Source organism: Cherax quadricarinatus, chromosome 38 (assembly GCF_038502225.1).
Source record: "Cherax quadricarinatus isolate ZL_2023a chromosome 38, ASM3850222v1, whole genome shotgun sequence".
Taxonomy (NCBI): domain Eukaryota; kingdom Metazoa; phylum Arthropoda; class Malacostraca; order Decapoda; family Parastacidae; genus Cherax; species Cherax quadricarinatus.
Genome location: NC_091329.1, coordinates 9,486,626 through 9,511,297, shown reverse-complemented (window position 1 = coordinate 9,511,297; position 24,672 = coordinate 9,486,626). Strand labels below are relative to the sequence as shown.

The following is a 24,672-nucleotide window of genomic DNA, read 5'->3' as shown; positions in this document are numbered from 1 at the left end:
AATATGGGGAATACATTTTTGCTAATTTTACTGTAAAAAACCTTAAGACGCCTATAACAATCGGTGCCATTTACCGGATACCTCACACAAACATCCCAAATTTCAGTGAGAAATTAAAGTCACTAATAACAAACAGACAAATGAATAGCACCACCTTCTCTTAGCTGGAGACTTCAACATCAACCTTGGCTTACTAGATGATCAGCCTGTAACTGATTTCATCAACAATATGAACAACACACTTCTCATACCAACAATAACTAAACCAACCAGGCTCACTGAGACAAGTGCAACCATAATAGACCACATATGGACCAATATACTAGCCCCCCTTAAATCAGGGATAATCACAGATAGCACTACAGACCACTACCCTACCTTCCTCCTGACAAACATTAGTAAACCACCACTTGAATACAACAAAGTCTCATTTAGACTCCATGACAAGGCCTCAGTAAGGAAGTTCACAGCTGACCTAGAGACTGTTGACTGGCCTACAGAATTCTCCAAGGCCAATGGTATTGATGACTGGACAGACATTTTTCTTAACAAATTACTTAGACTATACAACAAACATTGTCCTATAAAAACAAAACAGATCACAAACAAACGGCTTGGTTGCCCATGGCTAACCAGCACCATTCTGAAATCCATTGACAAGAAACACCAATATGAAAAGCAATATAGACAAGGCCTAATACACAAAGATATTCTTAAACACTATTCATCAGCTCTCACCAAAGTAATAAAGAAAGCCAAACAACTATACTACTCCAGTAGATTCACAGACACTAGAGGAGATATAAAAAAGACCTGGAAAACACTCTCTCAGATTCTAGGGACCCACAAACTGAGAAAAACCAAGAATATTGTCCTAACTAAACCTAATGAAACACCACTACATCCCACTGACACAGCTAACAAGATAAACGACTTCTTCTCAACCATAGGATCTAATTTCGCCAGTAAAATCCCACATACCAATGCCCATGCCGGGGACTACCTAGATGGGAATTTCCCTAATTCCTTCTATCTTGCACCAACTGAGCCCACGGAAGTCACCGAGATTATAAAGTCACTTAAAAATAACTCGGGGAATCAGGCCTGGTGGCCTGGTGGCTAAAGCTCCCGCTTCACACACGGAGGGCCCGGATTCGATTCCCGGCGGGTGGAAATTCCGACACGTTTCCTTACACCTATTGTCCTGTTCACCTAGCAGCAAATAGGTACCTGGGTGTTAGTCGACTGGTGTGGGTCGCATCCTGGGGGACAAGATTAAGGACCCCAATGGAAATAAGTTAGACAGTCCTCGATGACGCACTGACTTTCTTGGGTTATCCTGGGTGGCTAACCCTCCGGGGTTAAAAATCAGAACGAAATCCTATCCTATCCTATCCTATCCTGTCTCATGTCCCACCATTACTGTACAAGCGAGCGGCCCATGTCCTTTCGCATGCTATTTCATTACTCTTTAACAAGTCACTAGAGACTAGCACCTTCCCGAAACTACTCAAGATGGCAAGGGTTACACCAATACATAAAGGTGGTGACCCTACAGACTTAAACAACTATAGGCCAATATCTAACTTACCATTGCTATCCAAAATCTTTGAGAAACTCGTGCACAGGAGACTGTATTCATTTATAACGGCTCAAAACATACTCAACCCCTGCCAATTTGGATTCAGAAAAAATAAAAGCACTAATGATGCAATCATAAAAATGCTAGATCTGCTTTACACAGCATTGGAAAATAAGGAATATCCACTAGGAATTTTTATTGACCTAAGAAAAGCTTTTGACACAGTAGACCACGACATCCTACTCCACAAACTTGATCATTATGGTATAAGAGGCCATGTGCTTGCTTATTTCAAATCTTACATTACTAACAGGTATCAGTATGTCACCATTAAAGACACAGCATCAGCAACACGGCCACTTGATACTGGAGTTCAGCAGGGAAGTGTCCTTGGTCCCCTGCTCTTCCTCATATACATCAATGACCTTCCAAACGTATCCCAACACCTGAAACCCATTCTCTTTGCTGACGACACGACTTATGTCATCTCTCACCCTAATCTTGCAACCCTCAACACCACTGTGAATGAGGAGCTGATCAAAATATCGACTTGGATGACAGCCAATAAACTTACGCTTAACACTGACAAAACCTACTATATTATGTTTGGTAGCAGAGCAGGAGATGCACAAATTAACATTAAGATTGACAACACTCTAATTACCAGAAATAATGGGGGCAAATTCCTAGGCTTATACCTTGACAACAACCTGAATTTCAGCACCCATATCCAGCATATAACCAAAAAAGTATCCAAAACGGTTGGGATCCTCTCCAAGATACGATACTACGTGCCGCAAAATGCCCTTCTCACACTATACCACTCACTTATTTATCCATACCTCACCTATGCTATTTGTGCTTGGGGATCAACTGCAGCAACACACCTAAAGCCAATAATAACCCAACAAAAAGCTGCAGTAAGAATATTCACTAAATCCCATCCCTGGCAACACCCCCCCCCACTCTTCATAGACCTAAACTTACTCCCTGTTCAGTACATCCACACTTACTACTGTGCAATCTACATCTACAGGGCCTTAAACTCTAATATCAACCTTGACCTAAAACGCTTTCTTGATAGTTGTGACAGAACCCACAGGCATAACACCAGACACAAACATCTCTACGACATTCCCCGTGTCCGACTAAACCTTTACAAAAATTCAATGTATGTCAAAGGCCCTAAAATCTGGAATACCCTACCTGAGAACTCTAGAACTGCAGACACATTCATCACCTTCAAAACTACCATTAGAAAACATCTTATCTCCCTGATACACCCTGTCAACTAACTACACGAATACCACCTGGTGGTTCACACTTACACTCACTGACTCATTTGACCATAAACAGAAATATTAATCTCAATCTTAAAATAATGAATCCTGTGATACTCCAATACTGAAACTATGTACTGTGCCAAAACAAAAGCATTTACATTGCTAAACTCACAAACTAGTATTTAGTCACTTAGCCATAATACCAACTTACCTCATAATTTGTAATATTTTACAATTAAGAATAAAACTAAGTCTGCCCGAAATGCCTAGCCATGCTAAGCGTTCTAGTGGTACACTCTGTAATCACTATTTTACTACATGTAAACCACACAATAACCAAATTTCTGTAAACTCAGCATTGTAATCCTTATAGAGAATAAACTTTGAATTTGAATTTGAATTGAATTATATTCACACCACACATTGCTCTCAGACATGACATCTCCACTGCCTCCAGCCTTCTCCTCGCTGCAACATTCATCACCCATGCTTCACACCCATATAAGAGTGTTGGTAAAACTATACTCTCATACATTCCCCTCTTTGCCTCCAAGGACAAAGTTCTTTGTCTCCACAGACTCCTAAGTGCACCGCTCACCCTTTTCCCCTCATCAATTCTATGATTCACCTCATCTTTCATAGACCCATCTGCTGACACATCCACTCCCAAATATCTGAATACAATCACCTCCTCCATACTCTCTCCCTCCAATCTGATATCCAATCTTTCATCACCTAATCTTTTTGTTATCCTCATAACCTTACTCTTTCCTGTATTCACTTTCAATTTTCTTCTTTTGAAAATATTAATATATATTACCAAGCTTTATATAATAAAATAATGATATGTAATAATAATCCATAGAGTCATTTCGGGTATACCATGGCAACCAATTCAGCACCAGAACATCCAGCTGCCACTTCTAACAAATTATATCGGAATGATTCTCCTTTGACATCATGCTTCTGACTTCCCAATGTTAACTTTTAAAAATGCTTTTCATTTGAGTTTTTTAAGGTTCATTCAATGGTCACAGATATTATCAATTAATTTTTATTTTTATTATTCTCTGTGCCTCTAGGAATATAATACCCATGGATAAAATTGCTTGAATCTACAGTACAGAATTACTATTCACCAAGCATTAAAATATTTAGAAATCTAATCAATCTCATTTACAGTAAAATACCTGGAATAAATTATTCATTTCTAGAAAGCAAAGAAACTGTAAAAACTGCAAATATATATAGGCACTACATACCTTGGAGAAATGGAACCAATCATGCTCATAAAATGGAATTTCAAGCAGAGCTATTTTCCCACGTCGGTATGTTCTGTCTCCATATGCAATGCGGTATCCAGCACCCTATAAAATCAAATTTCATTAAGAATTACTGTATTAAAAAATATGTACTGTACCTGGTTTTTCTTACAATGAAAGCATTTTAAATAGTAAAGCAAAAACAAGTCTTTTAAAAATGAATTTGAATAAAATAATAATTTATTAAATTATGTAAAAATTTTGAATACTGTACAGTACTTATATTCTCACCTCAACGATGACATCTGGACAACGGGTTGGCTGGCCAGATGTATCTCCTCGAAGTTTTATCCAAGACACCTTAATGCTTAGTGTTTGTCCGTATGATGTGATCCTAAGGGGTAAACAAAAAGAATTTCTTTTTGGTCTGACCACATTCTGGCACAGGGTTATTTTTTTTTTCAACACGTCAGTTGTTTCCCACAGAGGAGGTGTGACCCAGGGTGAACTTCTGCAGCACTTATGGTTTGGTGTAGAATTTGATATGAACACCTCAATTTGAGGTATTTAAATCAAATAAAAAATTTCTGGTTGTAACTTAAAGATGTCAGTGAACAATGCCTTAAAAAGCCCACAAAATATCTCTCAGATAAAGTCTGCCTGATACAGCATATCAAAAGAAAGGTGAATATATCAATTATATTCCACACTAATCCTGAAAAAATTAACGTCAATGATGGGTACGTACCTTGTTCCAAGGTAATCATCTGGAGCGAGCCAGTAATAAGCATTGTATGTAGCCATATCATCATGTGCAATCCTGACACTCTTTCCTTCCTGAGAAGCAGCCACAACCCTCCTCCTTAACAAATCTGTTACATGCCAGTTTTCATGTTGTGACACCTAGAAAGAGATCAATATGAAATTATTAAATGTTATATGTAAGGTTGACCCTGAAATTTATTTGGTAATCATAAAATACTGTACTGTAATATATTCAGTACAGTGCAATATACAAAATCTTTAAGAGTTTACAAAAATAAAGATTTGATTTACTTTGTAAATTCCCCACCACAATAATTTAAACCAAAATAAGCGAACTTTCAAAATAAAGGTACAAGCACTAAAACAAATACCTGGTGAAATAACCTAAAATAGTATAACCTCCAATAATGTAATGGCTATGCTCCTGAAATCCCTATACAGGCAAAGGCAAAGAATAACAGACCGGCCTAAAGTAGCCAATATATCTGTAATACGAAGGGATGCACTGGTCAAAGACATAGCAAACATCAAACTTATGCTAAAGGAATCTTACAGGAGTCAAGACATGCAGGACGAACTAAAAGCCATAAATGAAAGTGAAAGAAACCCAAAGTATTTCTTTTCTTATGCCAAATCTAAGTCGAGAACAATATTCAGTACAGTGGACCCCCGCATAACGATTACCTCCGAATGCGACCAATTATGTAAGTGTATTTATATAAGTGCATTTGTACGTGTATGTTTGGGGGTCTGAAATGGACTAATCTACTTCACAATACGTATTTCTTATGGGAACAAATTCGGTCAGTACTGGCACCTGAACATACTTCTGGAGTGAAAAAATATCGTTAACCGGGGGTCCACTGTATTGGGCCCATACTCAGACGAGATGGGTTCTACACAGATGACAGCAAGGAAATGAGTGAGCTACTCAAGTCCCAATATGACTAGGTTTTTAGTGAGCCACTAACCAGACAGAGTTGAAGACCTAAATTAATTTTTTACAAGCAAGACAGAATTTCGTAGGCTTAAACCTATCTGATATTATCCTGACACCAAACGACTTTGAAAAGGTGATAATGACATGCCCATGCACTCTGCCCCAGGGCCAGACTCATGGAACTGCGTGTTCATCAAGAATTGCAATAAACCCCTATCATGTGCTTTTAACATCTTATGGAGAGGAAGCATGGACACAGTGGTCATCCCACAGCTGCTAAAAACAATGATATAGCCTCACTCCACAAAGGTGGCAGTAAAGCAATAGCAAAGAACTACAGACTGATAGCACTAACATCCCATATTATAAAAATCTTTGAAAGAGTTCTAAGAAGTACGATTGCCACTCATCTAGATACCCATCAGTTACACAACCCAGGAACAACATGGGTTTAGAGCAGGTTGCTCCTGCCTGTCCCAACTACTGGACCTCTATGACAAGGTCCTGGATGCTCTAAAAGACAAACAAAATGCAGATGTAGTATACACAGACTTTGCAAAAGCCTTTGACAAGAGTGACCATGGTGTAATAGTGCACAAAATGCATGATAAAGAAATAACAGGAAAAATTGGAAGATGGATCTGTAATTTCCTAACAAACAGAACACAAAGAGTAGTAGTAAACAGAGTAGTCTGAGGCGGCTACTGTGTAAAGCGCTGTTCCACAAGGCACAGTACTTGCTCCCATCCTGTTCCTCATCCTCATATGTGACATAGACAGGGATGTAAGCCACAGCACCAGGTCTTCCTTTGCAGATGACACCCGAATCTGCATGACAGTGTCCTCCACTGAAGACACAGCAAGACTCCAGGTGGACCATCAACCAACTCTTTAAATGGGCCACAGAAAACAATATGAAGTTCAATGATGAGAAATCTCAATTACTCCAATATGGAAAACATGAGGAAATTAAAACTATATCAGGATATAAAATAAATTCCAACTACACAATAGACCGAAAAACTAATGTAAAAGACCTGGGAGTGATAATGTCATAGGATCTCACTTTCCAAGATGTCTGCTAGAAAAATGACATGATAGATAATAAGAACCTTCAAAACTATGGATGCCAAGCCCATGATGACACTTTTAGGTAGCTTGTTCTATTTAGGCTGGAATATTGCTGCACCCTAACAGCGCCTTACAAGGCAGGTGAAATTGCTGACCTAGAAAATGTACAGAGAACCAAAGCACACATAACTGTGATAAAACACCTCAATTACTGGGAATGCTTGAAGTTTCTCAACCTGTACTCCCTAGAACACAGGTGGGAAGAGATGCACGATATACACTTGGAAAATCCGAGAGGTACTGGTACCAAATTTGCACACGAAAATCACTCCCTACGAAAGCAAACGATTCAACAGACATTGCAACATCTCCCCAATAAAAAGTAGGGGAACCACTAGCACAATAAGAGACAACAACACAACAAGTGTCAGGGGCCTAAGATTGTTCAACTGCCTCCCAGCATACATAAGGGGGATTATCAATAAACCCCTGGCTGTCTTCCAGAAGGTGCTGGACAGGCACCTAAAGTCAGTACCTAACCACCAGGGCTGTAGTTCGTACGTCGGGGTGCGTGCGGCCAGCAGTAACAGCCTGGTTGATCAGGCCCTGATCCACCATGAGGCCTAGTCACAGACCGAGCCACAGGGGAATTGACTCCAGGTATACTCTAAGTTTACATAATTTTTTTTTTCTTATTCGCCGGTACTCTCCCAGCCCGGGTCTTTTCCAAGTAGTTGTGACCCAGCGTTATGAACTGAAAATAATATATGGGAAAATTTGGGTTAGGATTATGACACCTCTAAGAATGCAAAACAAATTTCTGAAAATTTCCTATTTCGTCAACATAATAAGTTTTTTTTTTTTTTTTTTTTTTTTTTTTATACACAGGGTTTGACAAGGTTAAGGATCCCTAGCTTTATTGACGGCTATTTACAGGTTAAGGATTCCTAACTTTATTGGCAAGCTAAGAGCTGTTACCTACATCAGCTCATTTGAAAGCATTTTTATTGTTATGAGACATACAAGTAGGGAACAGGATGAAGTTGGAGCCATCTGTGGGCAAGCATTTTCATTTGATCAACTGACTATCTCGTTGACATCATTATGCTGTACGAATGTGTTCCATATTCGAGTCATCCTGGGTATGTATGATCTCAGATGGAGTGATGTTCTGGAGAAGGGTACAGCCAGAGTGAAGTTGCTGCTTTCTGCCTGTCTTGTGGCATAAAAGCTTGTTTCACGCTGTCCTCGAAGTGGATCCAAGTGTGGTATTTTGACAATATTGGCCTTGTACATAACAGTAAGGCCACCCACATCCCTCCTATGTTGAAGGCTCTGCTGAAATGACAGATCTATCCAGGATGGGTCCAGGCGAGAGATGAGACGTCTTGCTCTGTTCTCTACTCTGTCAAGCAGTCGCAGATGAGAGGGGGGGCAGGCAAACCAAGAAAGTGGAGCATACTCAAGGTGTGAGCGTACTTGTGCCTCGTACAGGATCTTGCAACCCCTACTGTCAAGCAGATGCGAGATACGGCGAAGTGCTGTAAGCTTCCTGGCTGCCTTGTTTGCAAGATTTACAACGTGGTTCTTCATGGTTAGTTTGGAGTCAAATTTCACCCCAAGGATATCAACTTCTTCTCCAGGTGCCAACATCCTCCCATTCATCCTTACTACTGCACCAGCATTACCATCATGGTGCCTAGAGACGATCATCATTTGCGTTTTCTCAGGTGCAAATGTTACTTGCCATCTATTTCCCCAAGCTGATATAGCTCTCAGCTGGTGATTGATGTAGCTTAGAGCAGCTGGCATTTCTTCTCTTGGATAAGTGAATGTCAGTGTACAGTCGTCTGCATATGCATGTGATTCTGGGATGAGATGAAGAAGGTCGTTGAAGTAGACATTCGATAACAATGGACCCAGCACGCTTCCTTGTGGAACACTTGCCCCAATAGGATGTCTTGCTGATTCCATTCCATTGAGAACTACACTTAGAGATCTACCATGAAGGTAATCACTGAGGAGACATAGCGTAGAGCCTGCAATTTCCACTGCTTGAAGTTTTGCTAAGAGGCCCTGGTGCCACACCCGGTCGAAAGTGCCAGCAATGTCCAGTGCTACCACACAGCTGACTTTGGATTCATCCAGTGACTGGTGCCACTTAGTGGAGAGGTTTAACAACAGATCAGCAGCAGAGTAACCTTTCCTGAAGCCATATTGACGATCACAAAGTAGTGAGTGGTAGTCAAAAAACTCTGTCATTTGTCTTGAGATTATTGTCTCAAGGATCTTACCAGTGATTGACAGGAGTGACACTGGTCTGTAGTTGCTGATTTCTGCTCTGCTCTTCATTTTGTGAACAGGGACTACATTTGCCTCTTTCCATAGAGAGGGCCATTTACACTGTACTAGGCAGTGCTGAAAGATGCGAGTTAGAGGTGCTGCTAGCTGGTCTGCACATCTTCTCAACAATCTTGGGCTCAACTTGTCTGGGCCCACAGCCTTTTCTTGGTCAAGCGATTTAAGTAGGAAATGCACCTCCTCCTGCCTTATTGTCACCACTGACAGTTTTGACACAGTTCTCGCAGCTAGCCAAGGAGGGTCCCTTGCTGGATCAGGAACTTGCATTTTGGTAGCAAAGTGTTCAGCAAAGAGGTCCGCCTTCTCTTGACTACTAGTAGAGGTGGTCCCATCCTGTCGATTTAGAGGTGGAATAAGTTCATCAGGCAGATAACCTTGTCTGTCCTTGACCAGGGACCACCAGGTTTTGGAGCCTACCCTACCTGATGCCTTACATTGTTGATGGGCTTGTCAGTACATTATATTCCCAAACCCTAACTAAAAACAGATTTACTAAATAAATTACTTCGGTAAAGAAGAGAGATGGGGTAAACTTGTGTTTAAAACAGTATACCATCTACTTATTTCAAAGAAAATGGGCATGGCTTTCCCCAAAGAAAATGGGTATAGCATTAATGCCAAAGAAAACAGTAGACTAAAATTCTACCACTGACATAAATTTAATACACACTTTGATCACTTTAAAATATGATAAAAAATTAACAAGAAACTATTTTCCTCTACCAACAAATGTACAGTACTCTTACTCGTTGATATATAAGTGCTTCTTGATGTTTATGAAGCACAAATGCTCAGTAGATGACTGAGTCATTTCTCTTTTCACTGCTGACTCCACTTAAATTTCACTATAATGCCGGAAAAAAAATCCCCCCCCAGTACCAACAATACCACCAGTCCGATGACATTCTTCTTTGCAAATATACAGGGTCTAAAGCCAGCAACAAACAACAAAATACCTTTCATCCGTGGACTGCTTGCAGAGGCAAAGGCAATGTTCGCGGCTTTCACTGAGACCCACATAAAGGATCACTTGGACAACGAAATATGGATCCCAGGTTACAACCTATACAGATGTGACAGAGTGAACAGGCAAAAGGGGGGGGTTGGCCTGTACATTGCAGAGTCACTTGTTTGCACAGAACTGCTTAATGCCTCAAATGATGTTTACCTGGAGTTTACCTGGAGAGAGTTTCGGGGGTCAACGCCCCCGCGGCCCGGTCTGTGACCAGGCCTCCTGGTGGATCAGCGCCTGATCAACCAGGCTGTTGCTGCTGGCTGCACGCAAACCAACGTACGAGCCACAGCCCGGCTGATCAGGAACTGACTTTAGGTGCTTGTCCAGTGCCAGCTTGAAGACTGCCAGGGGTCTGTTGGTAATCCCCCTTATGTGTGCTGGGAGGCAGTTGAACAGTCTCGGGCCCCTGACACTTATTGTATGGTCTCTTAACGTGCTAGTGACACCCCTGCTTTTCATTGGGGGGATGGTGCATCGTCTGCCAAGTCTTTTGCTTTCGTAGTGAGTGATTTTCGTGTGCAAGTTCGGTACTAGTCCCTCTAGGATTTTCCAGGTGTATATAATCATGTATCTCTCCCTCCTGCGTTCCAGGGAATACAGGTTTAGAAACCTCAAGCGCTCCCAGTAATTGAGGTGTTTTATCTCCGTTATGCGCGCTGTGAAAGTTCTCTGTACATTTTCTAGGTCGGCAATTTCACCTACCTTGAAAGGTGCTGTTAGAGTGCAGCAATATTCCAGCCTAGATAGAACAAGTGACCTGAAGAGTGTCATCATGGGCTTGGCCTCCCTAGTTTTGAAGGTTCTCATTATCCATCCTGTCATTTTTCTAGTTTTAGCAGACACTGCAAAGCTCCAGGCAGACATCAACCAAATCTTTCAGTGGGCTGCAGAAAACAATATGAAGTTCAACGATGAGAAATTTCAATTACTCAGATATGGTAAACATGAGGAAATTAAATCTTCATCAGAGTACAAAACAAATTCTGGCCACAAAATAGAGCGAAACACCAACATCAAAGACCTGGGAGTGATCATGTCGGAGGATCTCACCTTCAAGGACCATAACATTGTATCAATCGCATCTGCTAGAAAAATGACAGGATGGATAATGAGAACCTTCAAAACTAGGGAGGCCAAGCCCATGATGACACTCTTCAGGTCACTTGTTCTATCTAGGCTGGAATATTGCTGCACACTAACAGCACCTTTCAAGGCAGGTGAAATTGCCGACCTAGAAAATGTACAGAGAACTTTCACGGCGCGCATAACGGAGATAAAACACCTCAATTATTGGGAGCGCTTGAGGTTCCTAAACCTGTATTCCCTGGAACGCAGGAGGGAGAGATACATGATTATATACACCTGGAAAATCCTAGAGGGACTAGTACCGAACTTGCACACGAAAATCACTCACTACGAAAGCAAAAGACATGGCAGACGATGCACCATCCCCCCAATGAAAAGCAGGGGTGTCACTAGCACGTTAAGAGACCATACAATAAGTGTCAGGGGCCCGAGACTGTTCAACTGCCTCCCAGCACACATAAGGGGGATTACCAACAGACCCCTGGCAGTCTTCAAGCTGGCACTGGACAAGCACCTAAAGTCAGTTCCGGATCAGCCGGGCTGTGGCTCGTATGTTGGTTTGCGTGCAGCCAGCAGCAACAGCCTGGTTGATCAGGCTCTGACCCACCAGGAGGCCTGGTCTCAGACCGGGCCGCGGGGGCGTTGACCCCCGGAACTCTCTCCAGGTAAACTCCAGGTAAGTAAAGGTCGAGAACCAAAACCTAGTCATTGTGGTAGTCTACAAGCCTCCGGATGCAACATCCCAGCAATTCCAGGAACAGCTGTTAAAAATTGACCAGTCTGGAAAATCTTCCAGCTCCTGCACCCAACATCTTGCTCCTGGGGGATTTCAACTTAAGGCACCTAAAATGGAGGAATATAGCAAATAATATTGTTGCAGTAATAACACCAGGAGGCAGCTCTGATGAAAACTCTCACTCACACGAGCATTTAAATCTCTGCACAAAATTCAATTTAAACCAGCAAATAATAGAGCCTACTAGAATGGAGAATACACAAGACCTCATCTTCACTAACAATGATGATCTGATAAGAAATGTCACCATATCAAAAACAATATACTCAGATCACAACATAATTGAGGTTCAGACATGTATGTGCAGAGCCCCAGACCGACAAAATGAGATTAGTCACGAGGGAGCATTCACCAAATTCAACTTCAATAACAAAAACATAAAGTGGGACCAAGTAAACCAAGTCCTAACCGATATAAGCTGGGAAGATATACTAAGCAACACAGACCCCAACTTATGCCTAGAACAGATTAACTTGGTGGCACTCGATGTATGCACAAGACTTATTCCTCTAAGAAAAAGGAGGAGTAGATGTAAAATAGAAAGAGACAGGCGCTCTCTTTACAGGCGACGGAAAAGAATAACAGAGCGGCTAAAAAAGGTCAATCTATCTGAAATGCGTAGGGAGACACTGGTCAGAGAAATAGCAAACATCGAACTTAAGCTAAAGGAATCTTATAGGAGTCAGGAATCGCAGGAAGAACTAAAAGCCATAAATGAAATCGAAAGAAACCCAAAGTATTTCTTCTCCTATGCCAAGTCAAAGTCGAGAACAACGTCCAGTATTGGGCCCTTACTTAAACAAGATGGGTCCTACACAGATGACAGCAAGGAAATGAGTGAGCTACTCAAGTCCCAATATGACTCAGTTTTTAGCAAGCCACTAACCAGACTGAGAGTCGAAGATCAAAATGAATTTTTTATGAGAGAGCCACAGAATTTGGTTAACACAAGCCTATCTGATGTTATCCTGACGCCAAATGACTTCGAACAGGCGATAAATGACATGCCCATGCACTCTGCCCCAGGGCCAGACTCATGGAACTCCGTGTTCATCAAGAACTGCAAGAAGCCCCTATCACGAGCCTTTACCATCCTATGGAGAGGGAGCATGGACACGGGGGTCGTCCCACAGTTACTAAAAACAACAGACATAGCCCCACTCCACAAAGGGGGCAGTAAAGCAACAGCAAAGAACTACAGACCGATAGCACTAACATCCCATATCATAAAAATCTTTGAAAGAGTACTAAGAAGCAAGATCACCACCCATCTAGAAACCCATCAGTTACACAACCCAGGGCAACATGGGTTTAGAACAGGTCGCTCCTGTCTGTCTCAACTATTGGATCACTACGACAAGGTCCTAGATGCCCTAGAAGACAAAAAGAATGCAGATGTAATATATACAGACTTTGCAAAAGCCTTCGACAAGTGTGACCATGGCGTAATAGCGCACAAAATGCGTGCTAAAGGAATAACAGGAAAAGTCGGTCGATGGATCTATAATTTCCTCACTAACAGAACACAGAGAGTAGTAGTCAACAGAGTAAAGTCCGAGGCAAGCACGGTGAAAAGCTCTGTTCCACAAGGCACAGTACTCGCTCCCATCTTGTTCCTCATCCTCATATCTGACAGACAAGGATGTCAGCCACAGCACCGTGTCTTCCTTTGCAGATGACACCCGAATCTGCATGACAGTGTCTTCCATTGCAGACACTGCAAGGCTCCAGGCGGACATCAACCAAATCTTTCAGTGGGCTGCAGAAAACAATATGAAGTTCAACGATGAGAAATTTCAATTACTCAGATATGGTAAACACGAGGAAATTAAATCTTCATCAGAGTACAAACTAAATTCTGGCCACAAAATAGAGCGAAACACCAACGTCAAAGACCTGGGAGTGATCATGTCGGAGGATCTCACCTTCAAGGACCATAACATTGTATCGATCGCATCTGCTAGAAAAATGACAGGATGGATAATGAGAACCTTCAAAACAAGGGATGCCAAGCCCATGATGACACTCTTCAGGTCACTTGTTCTATCTAGGCTGGAATATTGCTGCACACTAACAGCACCTTTCAAGGCAGGTGAAATTGCTGACCTAGAAAATGTACAGAGAACCTTCACGGCGCGCATAACGGAGATAAAACACCTCAATTACTGGGAGCGCTTGAGGTTCCTGAACCTGTATTCCCTGGAACGCAGGCGGGAGAGATACATGATTATATACACCTGGAAAATCCTAGAGGGACTAGTACCGAACTTGCACACGAAAATCATTCACTAAGAAAGCAAAAGACTTGGCAGACAATGCAACATCCCCCCAATGAAAAGCAGGGGTGTCACTAGCACGTTAAGAGACCATACAATAAGTGTCAGGGGCCCGAGACTGTTCAACTGCCTCCCAGCACACATAAGGGGGATTACCAACAGACCCCTGGCAGTCTTCAAGCTGGCACTGGACAAGCACCTAAAGTCAGTTCCTGATCAGCCGGGCTGTGGCTCGTACGTTGGTTTGCGTGCAGCCAGCAGTAACAGCCTGGTTGATCAGGCTCTGATCCACCAGGAGGCCTGGTCACAGACCGGGCCACGGGGGCGTTGACCCCTGGAACTCTCTCCAGGTAAAACTCCAGGTATAACAGTAGCAAGAAAGAATTTTATCCAACCTTATATTTCTTGCTCCTTTTGTTTGTTGATATAGAAAAGTTTGGAGATAGTTATATGACTATTGAGCTGTGGACTGCTGAGAACTATCTGTTTTATCAGCTACTATGCTGTGGGCCATCTGTTGAGGATTTATGGGACCACTACAGTATATGCTGTAAGCAGCCAGCTTACCCCAAACTGCAAAAATCTAACTTTTTTTCATGCCTGAGCCAACTTTCTAAAACTTTTGCAGCAAGTACACTCAGTCAAATTCAAATTCAAAGTTTATTCTCTATAAGGATTACAATGCTGAGTTTACAGAATTTGGTTATTGTGTGGTTTACATGTAGTAAAATAATGATTACAGAGTGTACCACTAAAACACTTAGCATGGCTAGGCATTTCGGGAAGATTTAGTTTAATTCTTAATTTTAAAATATTACAAATTATGAGGTAAGTTGGTATTATGGCTAAGTGACTAAATACTAGTTTGTGAGTTTAGCAATGTGAATGCTTTTGTTTTGGCACAGTACATAGTTTCACTATTGGAGTATCACAGGATTCATTATTTTAAGATTGAGATTAATATTTCTGTTTATGGTCAAATGGGTGAGTGAGTGTAAGTGTGAACCACCAGGTGGTATTCGTGTAGTTAGTTGACAGGGTGTATCAGGGAGATAAGATGTTTTCTAATGGTAGTTTTGAAGGTGATAAATGTGTCTGCAGTTCTAGAGTTCTCAGGTAGGGTGTTCCAGATTTTAGGGCCTTTGACATACATTGAATTTTTGTAAAGGTTTAGTCAGACACGGGGAATGTCGTAGAGATGTTTGTGTCTGGTGTTATGCCTGTGGGTTCTGTCACAACTATCAAGAAAGCGTTTTAGGTCAAGGTTGATATTGGAGTTTAAGGTCCTGTAGATGTAGATTGCACAGTAGTAAGTGTGGATGTACTGAACAGGGAGTAAGTTTAGATCTATGAAGAGTGGGGGGGTGTGTTGCCAGGGATGGGATTTAGTGATTATTCTTACTGCAGCTTTTTGTTGGGTTATTATTGGCTTTAGGTTTGTTGCTGCAGTTGATCCCCAAGCACAAATAGCATAGGTGAGGTATGGATAAATAAGTGAGTGGTATAGTGTGAGAAGGGCATTTTGCAGCACATAGTATCGTATCTTGGAGAGGATCCCAACCGTTTTGGATACTTTTTTGGTTATGTGTTGGATATGGGTGCTGAAATTCAGGTTGTTGTCAAGGTATAGGCCTAGGAATTTGCCCTCATTATGTCTGGTAATTAGAGTGTTGTCGATCTTAATGTTAATTTGTGCATCTCCTCCTCTGCTACCAAACATAATATAGTAGGTTTTGTCAGTGTTAAGCTTACAGTTTATTGGCTGTCATCCAAGTCGATATTTTGATCAGCTCCTCGTTAACAATGGTGTTGAGGGTGGCAAGATTAGGGTGAGAGATGACATAAGTCGTGTCGTCAGCAAAGAGAACGGGTTTCAGGTGTTGGGATACATTTGGAAGATCATTGATGTATATGAGGAAGAGCAGGGGACCAAGGACACTTCCCTGCGGAACTCCAGTATCAAGTGGCCGTGTTGTTGATGCTGTGTCTTTAATGGTGACATACTGATACCTATTAGTAAGGCAAGATTTGAAATAAGCAAGCGCATGGCCTCTTATACCGTAATGGTCAAGTTTGTGGAGTAGGATGTCGTGGTCTACTGTGTCAAAAGCTTTTCTTAGGTCAATAAAAATTCCTAGTGGATATTCCTTATTTTCCAATGCTGTGTAAAGCAGATCTAGCATTTTTATGATTGCATCATTAGTGCTTTTATTTTTCCTGAATCCAAATTGGCAGGGGTTGAGTATGTTGTGTGCCGTTATAAATGAATATAGTCTCCTGTGCACGAGTTTCTCAAAGATTTTGGATAGTAATGGTAAGTTTGATATTGGCCTATAGCTGTTTAAGTCTGTAGGGTCACCACCTTTATGTATTGGTGTAACCCGTGTATTAATAATTATTAATGAGATATACGAGGTGTACTATTAAAAATGAACTACAAAGGCACACAATATGAGACTTTATTGAGTTTATATTACACTTTAAAATTCTGGTACAGTAATAATGTTCAACATAACTGATTTATGTTGAGTGCTGTGATACATTTTTTATGCAAAAAAAAAAAATGTAATTTATAAATGAAATGTGTAATTGCTAATGCAAAATAAAACAGCATAAGTAACAATAGCAAATACTCACGGTGTAGACAGCCAATCTAGCTGCATCACATGAGTTTGTTGCACCATTGCAGTAGCAAGATGTACAACCAGCTGGATTGCGTGGATCAAGGTAGAAGTGTCCTGGGGCACAGGTGTCGCAGTGAGGACCTACCACATTTGCCTATAAAGCAAAAGGATTATAACAAAAATAGTTATAGTTTTATAAAGATGACAGTAATATTTAGCATTATGAAGAGGTCATATTCAATTTTAGTTGTAAAGAAAAGTATCCCTCACCTTACAGACACATTCGCCATCACACTCTTCACTGAGAGAGCCAGCACGATCACAAGGGCATGGCTCACACAGTGGGAAGTGCCGATATCCTTTGGCACAACGATTACAACGAGGTCCCTGATAAAATCAGTATTTTCTTAATTATATACAATGATTAAAAATATATAATAGTGCATTTTATTATAATTTCATTCATGCAAGTGAAAGCCTGTAGGGATCATTTAGCGCCTGGTAAAATAGGAGGCATCCAAGTTCACACCAATTAAGGGAAACATGAATAGGGACATAATATTTTAGAGAGGAGACACAGCAACAACTGAAGTTGAAAACTCAGATAAGTCATAGGGATGTTAGGAAGAATTTCTTCTATCATAGAATTGCCAGGAAGTGGACCAATCTGAGGATTCATGTAATGGAGGGAGAATCCATACATAGTTCTAAGAAGAGATAAAGCTCATGGACCTAGTAGGGACCAGCAAAGAGGTGGAACCAGCTGTGAATTGACCCCTGCAACCACAAATAGGTGAGTACAAATAGGTGAATACAGGTCCTATTCCCAAGATCAAGAGCCCCTCACCGGCATCAAGGAACCTCCCTTGAGGGGTAAAATACTGTACTATAATTTTCAAACTTCAGAAAGTTAACTTACATACCTAGATTATTTGCATAGCACTCATTGAATGGCAACACACTTGGCTTCCTAACATTTTTGTATTTGTCATTTTAATGACATTACTAGTTTATGCTACATTTTTTATTTATCATTATCAACATCTCAGTTGGCAACATTCTCGCCTCGGACAATGAGTCTCCGTGGTTCAATCCCCAGGATGGGTGGAAATATTGAGCATGTGTCCCGTAGTTCGATCACTATTGCACTCAGCTCACACACTGAGATCTGGAGTTCGAATCTCCAGTACAGCATTAGGGTGCTTCCATAAGACATCTGCTGTCCCTGTTCACCCATCAGTATAAAACGGGTACCTGGGTGTTAGTAGACTAGTGTGGGTTGCATCCTGGGACAAAACTGACCTAATTTGTCTGAATTGCTCTGCATAACAAGCGACTTTCTATAAATGTACTAGCATGTTATACTTTGTATACCTTGCACATGTACTTGTAGAAATAAAGATATTATTATTATTACTACACCTACCTAAACCTGTACTCCCTAGAACACAGGAGGGAGAGATACATGATTATACACACCTGGAAAATCCTAGAGGGACTAGTACCAAACTTGCACACGAAAATCACTCCCTACGAAAGTAAAAGACCCGGCAGACGGTGCAACATCCCCCCCAATGAAAAGCAGGGGTCCCACTAGCACGATAAGAGACAACACAATAAGTTTCAGGGGCCCAAGACTGTTCAACTGCCTCCGAGTATACACCAGTGGGATTACCAATAGACCCCTGGCTGTCTTCAAGCAGGAGGTGGACAGGCACCTAAAGTCAGTACCTGACCAACCGGGTTGTGGTTCATAAGTTGGATTATGTGCGGCCAACAGTAACAACCTGGTTGATCAGGCCCTGATCCACCATGAGGCCTGGTCACAGACCGGGCCGGGGGCGTTGATCCCCGGAACTCTCTCTCCAGGTATACCCCTGTTCACCTAGCAGTAAGTAGGTACCTGGGTGTTAGTCGACTGATGTGAGTCGCATCCTTGGGGACAAGACTGAAGGACTACAATAGAAATAAGACAGACAGACAGACCCCGATGAAGCACTAAGTTTCTTGGAATATCCTGGATGGCTAACACTCCGGGTTCAAAATCCGAACAAATTTTATCTTATTGCTGTGAAACTATAGGACAGCACAAACAAAATTCACAAGAAAAAGATCTCGAAACGGTTTTCTCTAACTAATCAAATAATCAAGCAACCAATTTTAGTATAATGTGTTTTAGCCAGCTTCTCGTCCCCTTAAACGATTCAATTTATATAGGCAATGTCATATGATCAGTTTTATTGAGCACACAAAAATACTAATTACTGACATATGTAGACTTAAATTTCACATATTTTTTAAGTGTACAGCAGTTTAATATAAATTCAAGTAGGATTTACTACCTAGAATTCCTGTTATCTTGTATCGCTTTTAATAGCTCAATGAGATAAAAATTCGTAGTGTCCCATTAGAATTTTCTATTTAACACAGAAAACGGGGCTGAAACCGATTATAGAAAATTGCTTTTATGAAAAGGGTAACAACGTCCATATAATACATCTACCAATCAGTATAAGTAATTTTATTATACAATTATATTGATTGGTAGATCAGTAGAATTGTATTATATAATTATACTGATTAGGGATGGAACAATGAAAGATTTTTGCCGATACCGATACCAACAAAATCAGCCGATACACGCCAGTATTTTGGTGTCTTAAAGCTTAGCTTGATTAATAAGCGTAGATGGTTACAGATCAGCCCAGGGAAGATAAGCCATTTAACAAATTTCCATTGGGTTCCTTGTAAGTCCCCTACCCGAGTATGCTGTGAGCCGAATATTCTGCCATTAAGTTACAATTCGGTTTATTTATTCTTAAAGTTTAAAATAATGCACTCATTCCTTAATAAATTTGACTTATCTCAAATGCCAAAAGCTTACACAAAATTAATATCTGCAAACCCAATACATAAGAATTTTTTTTTAACAAGTCGACCGTCTCCCACCCAGGCAGTGACCCAAAAAGAAAGAAAAAATCCCCAAATAGAAAATACTTTCATCATCATTCAACACTTTCACCTCACTCACACACATAATCACTGTTTTTGCAGAGGTGCTCAGAACACAAGAGTTTAGAAGTATATACGTATAAAGATACACAACATATCCCTCCAAACTGCTAATATCCCGAACCCCTCATTTAGAGTGCAAGTATTGTACTTCCCATTTCCAGGACTCAAGTCCGGCTATACAAAAATAACCAGTTTCCCTGAATCCCTTCACTAAATATTACCCTGCTCACACTCCAACAGATCGCCAGGTCCCAAATACCAATCGTCTCCATTCACTCCTATCAAACACTCATGCACGCCTGCTGGAAGTCCAAGCCCCTCGCCCACAAAACCTCCCTTACCCCTTCCCTCCAACCTTTTCGAGGACGACCCCTACCCCGCCTTCCTTCCCCTACAGATTCATACGCTCTCCATGTCATTCTACTTTGATCCATTCTCTCTAAATGACCAAACCACCTCAACAACCCCTCTTCAGCCCTCTTGACTAACACTTTTATTAACTCCACACCTTCTTCTAGTTTCCACACTCCGAATTTTCTGCATAATATTTACACCACACATTGCCCTTAGACAGGACATCTCCACTGCCTCCAACCGCCTCCTCGCTGCTGCATTCACAACCCAAGCTTCACACCCATATAAAAGTGTTGGTACTACTATACTTTCATACATTCCCTTCTTAAGATAAGATTTCGTTCGGATTTTTAACCCCGGAGGGTTAGCCACCCAGGATAACCCAAGAAAGTCAGTGCGTCATCGAGGACTGTCTTATTTCCATTGGGGTCCTTAATCTTGTCCCCCAGGATGCGACCCACACCAGTCGACTAACACCCAGGTACCTACTTACTGCTAGGTAAACAGGACAACAGGTGTAAGGAAACGTGTCGAAATGTTTCCACCCGCCGGGAATCGAACCCGGGCCCTCCGTGTGTGAAGCGGGAGCTTAAGCCACCAGGCCTCCATAGATAACGTGTTTTTGTCTCCACACATACCTCAACGCACCACTCACCTTTTTTCCCTCATCAATTCTATGATTAACCTCATCCTTCATAAATCCATCTGCCGACACGTCACTGGACCCATTATGTACCTTTGTAATCTTTTGACTACCGGCCACAGGATGGGTATGGGGTGCATAATAAAGATATTAAACTAAACTGTGTGTGTGTGTGTGTGTGTGTGTGTGTGTGTGTGTGTGTGTGTGTGTGTGTGTGTGTGTGTGTGTGTGTGTGTGTGTGTGTGTGTGTGTGTGACTCGACAATCAATATTTGCACCAATAACTCATTACAGTTGTGACCGGGTGTGGAAGTGTGAATTGCTCATTACACTATAATTTGTTCATGATTGTAGCCATGTATAAACGTAAGTAACCATTCTTACAGAATTCATTACCTTTGTAACTTGTGAGCTCATTACCTTTGTACCTAGTTCAGCTATCAAAACTTTGGGGGCCCAGTCCCTGGACCCATTACGTACCTCTGTAATCTGTAAATACCTTTGTAACTTGTCATGATTGTGACCAGACCTACCTGGAGTTCATTACCTTTGTAAATTGTGAGTTCATTACCTTTGTAAATTGTGAGTTCATTACCTCTGTAACTTGCTCAGCTATCAAAACTTTGGAGTCCAATCCCTGGACCAATTATGTACCTCTGTAATCTTTTGACTACTGCCCACAGGATGGGTATGGGGTGCATAATAAACATATTAAACTAACTAACGACACGTCAACTCCCAAGTATCTGAAAACATTCACTTCTTCCATACTACTCCTCCCCAATTTGATATCCAATTTTTCTTTAAATCATTTGATACCCTCATCACCTTACTCTTTTCTATGTTCACTTTCAACTTTCTACCTTTACACACACTCCCAAACTCATTCACTAACGTCTGCAATTTTTCTTTAGAATCTCCCATAAGCACAGTATCATCAGCAAAAAGCAACTGTCAATTCACATTTTGTATTTGATTCCCTATAATTTAATCCCACCCCTCTCCCAAACGCCATAGCATTTACTTCTTTTACAACCCCATCTATAAATATATTAAACAACCATGGTGACATAAGACTGTTCTACACATTTATAATCATAATATGGAATAATGTTAGTTTTGACTTATACATACAATATATTGGAGTAGGTTGTGACAATATTTTCACGATGCACAAACTTACATGGAATCCGTCTTTGCAGATGCAGGCTCCAGGAAAGAAGCCCAGGTTGAACTGAGAGTCATCTTGGACACAATGTCCTGTGGTTCCAGGACCAGAACACTCGCAAGGCTGACATGGCCTGAGTGCGTCTGGAGAGACACCCTAAATAACAAAATGATTCGGAAAAAATATTTAGTAGGAGCTGTTACACATTAAAAAATAGGTATAACAGATCTCCACTACTATTTACAAGTATACAAAAACATAATATTACATGATTTAAATTCATAAGAGCAGCATCAACAAAGGAAAAGGTGTCACCTGAGGTCTGTAGAATCCTTGCTTACACTGCTCACAATTGATACCCTGCGTATCATGCTGACAGCCCTGGCAGACACCACCACCCTCGTATTCATTTCTGAAGTGCCAAGATGTCACTTTAAAACTTAAACAGGTATAACAGCATTACTCGGGAGCACATAAGCTCGTACTCGCATTGACAATCATACGTTATACAATCATTGGAACTGGTTGTTCTAGTGTTCCACTGCTATATCGAATGTCTGTTTGCATGCACAGCAGTGCAGTAAACTATGAACGACTTTTCTGGATACCCGAGTGACGGCGAACTGGGTTTGCGGCACCAGTTTGGGACTATTATCAAGCTTGGAACAGACGGTCAACAAGTTCCAATACTTATTTGCCTATCAGTAGCAGAATTGCTAGAATGCAGCATTCAGATTCACGGGTCACTTCTGTATTCTTTGATTATCAGTGTTACTTTCATATCATTGTGAAATCAGGCTCGTAAATGCATGTATATAGTAACTGACTAATTATATTGGTTTATTTGATTTTATTTTAACAACACATTGGCCGTTTCCCACCAAGCCAGGATGACCCGAAAAAGAAAAACTTTCATCATTAATTCTATCACTCTCTTGCAAGAGGCATGCTTACACTAGTTACAAAACTGCAACACTATATAGGTACAGACACATAATACGAAACAAATCCCTTTTAGACGACTTTTGACTCATAAATGAGCAAGCTTAATGAGGTTCACTTCCGAGCGAGACGTGATCTAAAATGCAGGCTTGCCCTGTATTACGTGTCTTTATGATCATGTGTGAGCTTGTTGCCCCGGTCACCTCTGTCCCTTGAAATAAAGAATTGGAATCCCAATGGTAAACCTTGGAGGAGAGAGAGAGAAAGATTTTTATTAGTACGACATTCACTTAAATGAGGCTTTATTGCATATGTGAAACATCATACTAATATTATGTAAACTGTTTAGAAAACAGATTAGTTGAAGAATGAAACGTGCAACATCTGGGAATTTCTAATTCCCAAATGTCGCACATGTGTCTCATTCGTCATCGGTGTAAATAGTCTTATTTTGTTTTGTGTGTGTCTTTGTACCACTTGTCAGCTACGCCATACATTAACAGCATGGTGAATCTTGCCTTGTATTGAGGGACAGACGTTTCCTGGAGACTTCTGCATCATACGTGCACAAGTCAGCATGACCATAACACTGGCATTTTTCACACACGCCGCCGTCACTGAAGTTGCCAGCCCGCCATGGCTTCTGATTGTATAGTGGGCAACACGTGTCACAATTGTCTCCACATGTGTTGTGCACACACGCACATCTTGCTAGCTACGAAAACAAAATCATGAAAACACCATCATTAGTAATGCAAAACCATAAATTTATGAGAAAGTTCAGTAATATAAGTATTAGGTTTGTCGGGAAACAGGACAAGCGCTCCCTGTGGAGCTTTTGGTCATCTGACTGAGGTCTTCCGCTGGCTTACTGGCCCACCCCTTTAAAAATTATGGTTATAATTATAACCACTTTATTCCCTTTAGTAATATAGTCGATGAAGCACATGCGTCAAATTTTCTATCCATCATAAACCTGGTTAATCAGTAGATAAATGATTTTAAAATTGCTTATAGTATTTACATATAATGTGACTTTTCCTGTGAGCATTTCCGTTCACCGCTGACCGCAATCCAAATGGGGAAAAAAAAAGGAGGGGGGGGACGACACAACCAAACTAGAAAGTCTTACAAGCGCACCACTCTTCACTTCACGACAACTGCTTGTTTCCTCTGCTTAATGAACTTTGGTGCACTGTAGAACAGATGTTGTATTTAAAAACTATAAGGGCAGATGAAGAGTGAGAACATAATAAATGTGGATTTAGTGCCTACCTGCCTGCGTTCATCAGTGTCACAGTTGATAGCATGACCGTTACACACACATCGACCACCAATGCTGATGTCTTTGATAGAATAAAAGTAGCGCCTGAAATAAAAATACATAATCTTACTGTAACTGAAGGGATTATTCTACACCAGCCCTGAATTGCAGATTCACGAACTTCAACAAAAAACTAACATTGAAATAATGTGTACCTTAAATGATC

The 24,672-nt window shown here is 41.1% G+C and overlaps 1 protein-coding gene across 4 annotated transcripts in view; it reads right to left on the bottom strand.

Annotated features, from left to right (window-relative positions):
• The window catches only part of wb (wing blister), a 375,780-nt gene that overhangs the window by 251,234 nt on the left and 99,874 nt on the right, over nt 1–24,672 (bottom strand). For all 4 annotated transcript variants that reach the window (XM_070092086.1, XM_070092087.1, XM_070092088.1 and 1 more), the window contains exons 6-14: nt 24,458–24,551; nt 23,701–23,897; nt 22,556–22,652; nt 22,256–22,396; nt 17,332–17,448; nt 17,075–17,215; nt 4,876–5,030; nt 4,419–4,521; nt 4,128–4,232 (exon numbers count right to left, since the gene is read on the bottom strand). In XM_070092086.1, coding sequence (XP_069948187.1) covers nt 4,128–4,232; nt 4,419–4,521; nt 4,876–5,030; nt 17,075–17,215; nt 17,332–17,448; nt 22,256–22,396; nt 22,556–22,652; nt 23,701–23,897; nt 24,458–24,551 — 1,150 coding nt within the window. The remainder of the gene's footprint in view (nt 1–4,127; nt 4,233–4,418; nt 4,522–4,875; nt 5,031–17,074; nt 17,216–17,331; nt 17,449–22,255; nt 22,397–22,555; nt 22,653–23,700; nt 23,898–24,457; nt 24,552–24,672) is intronic.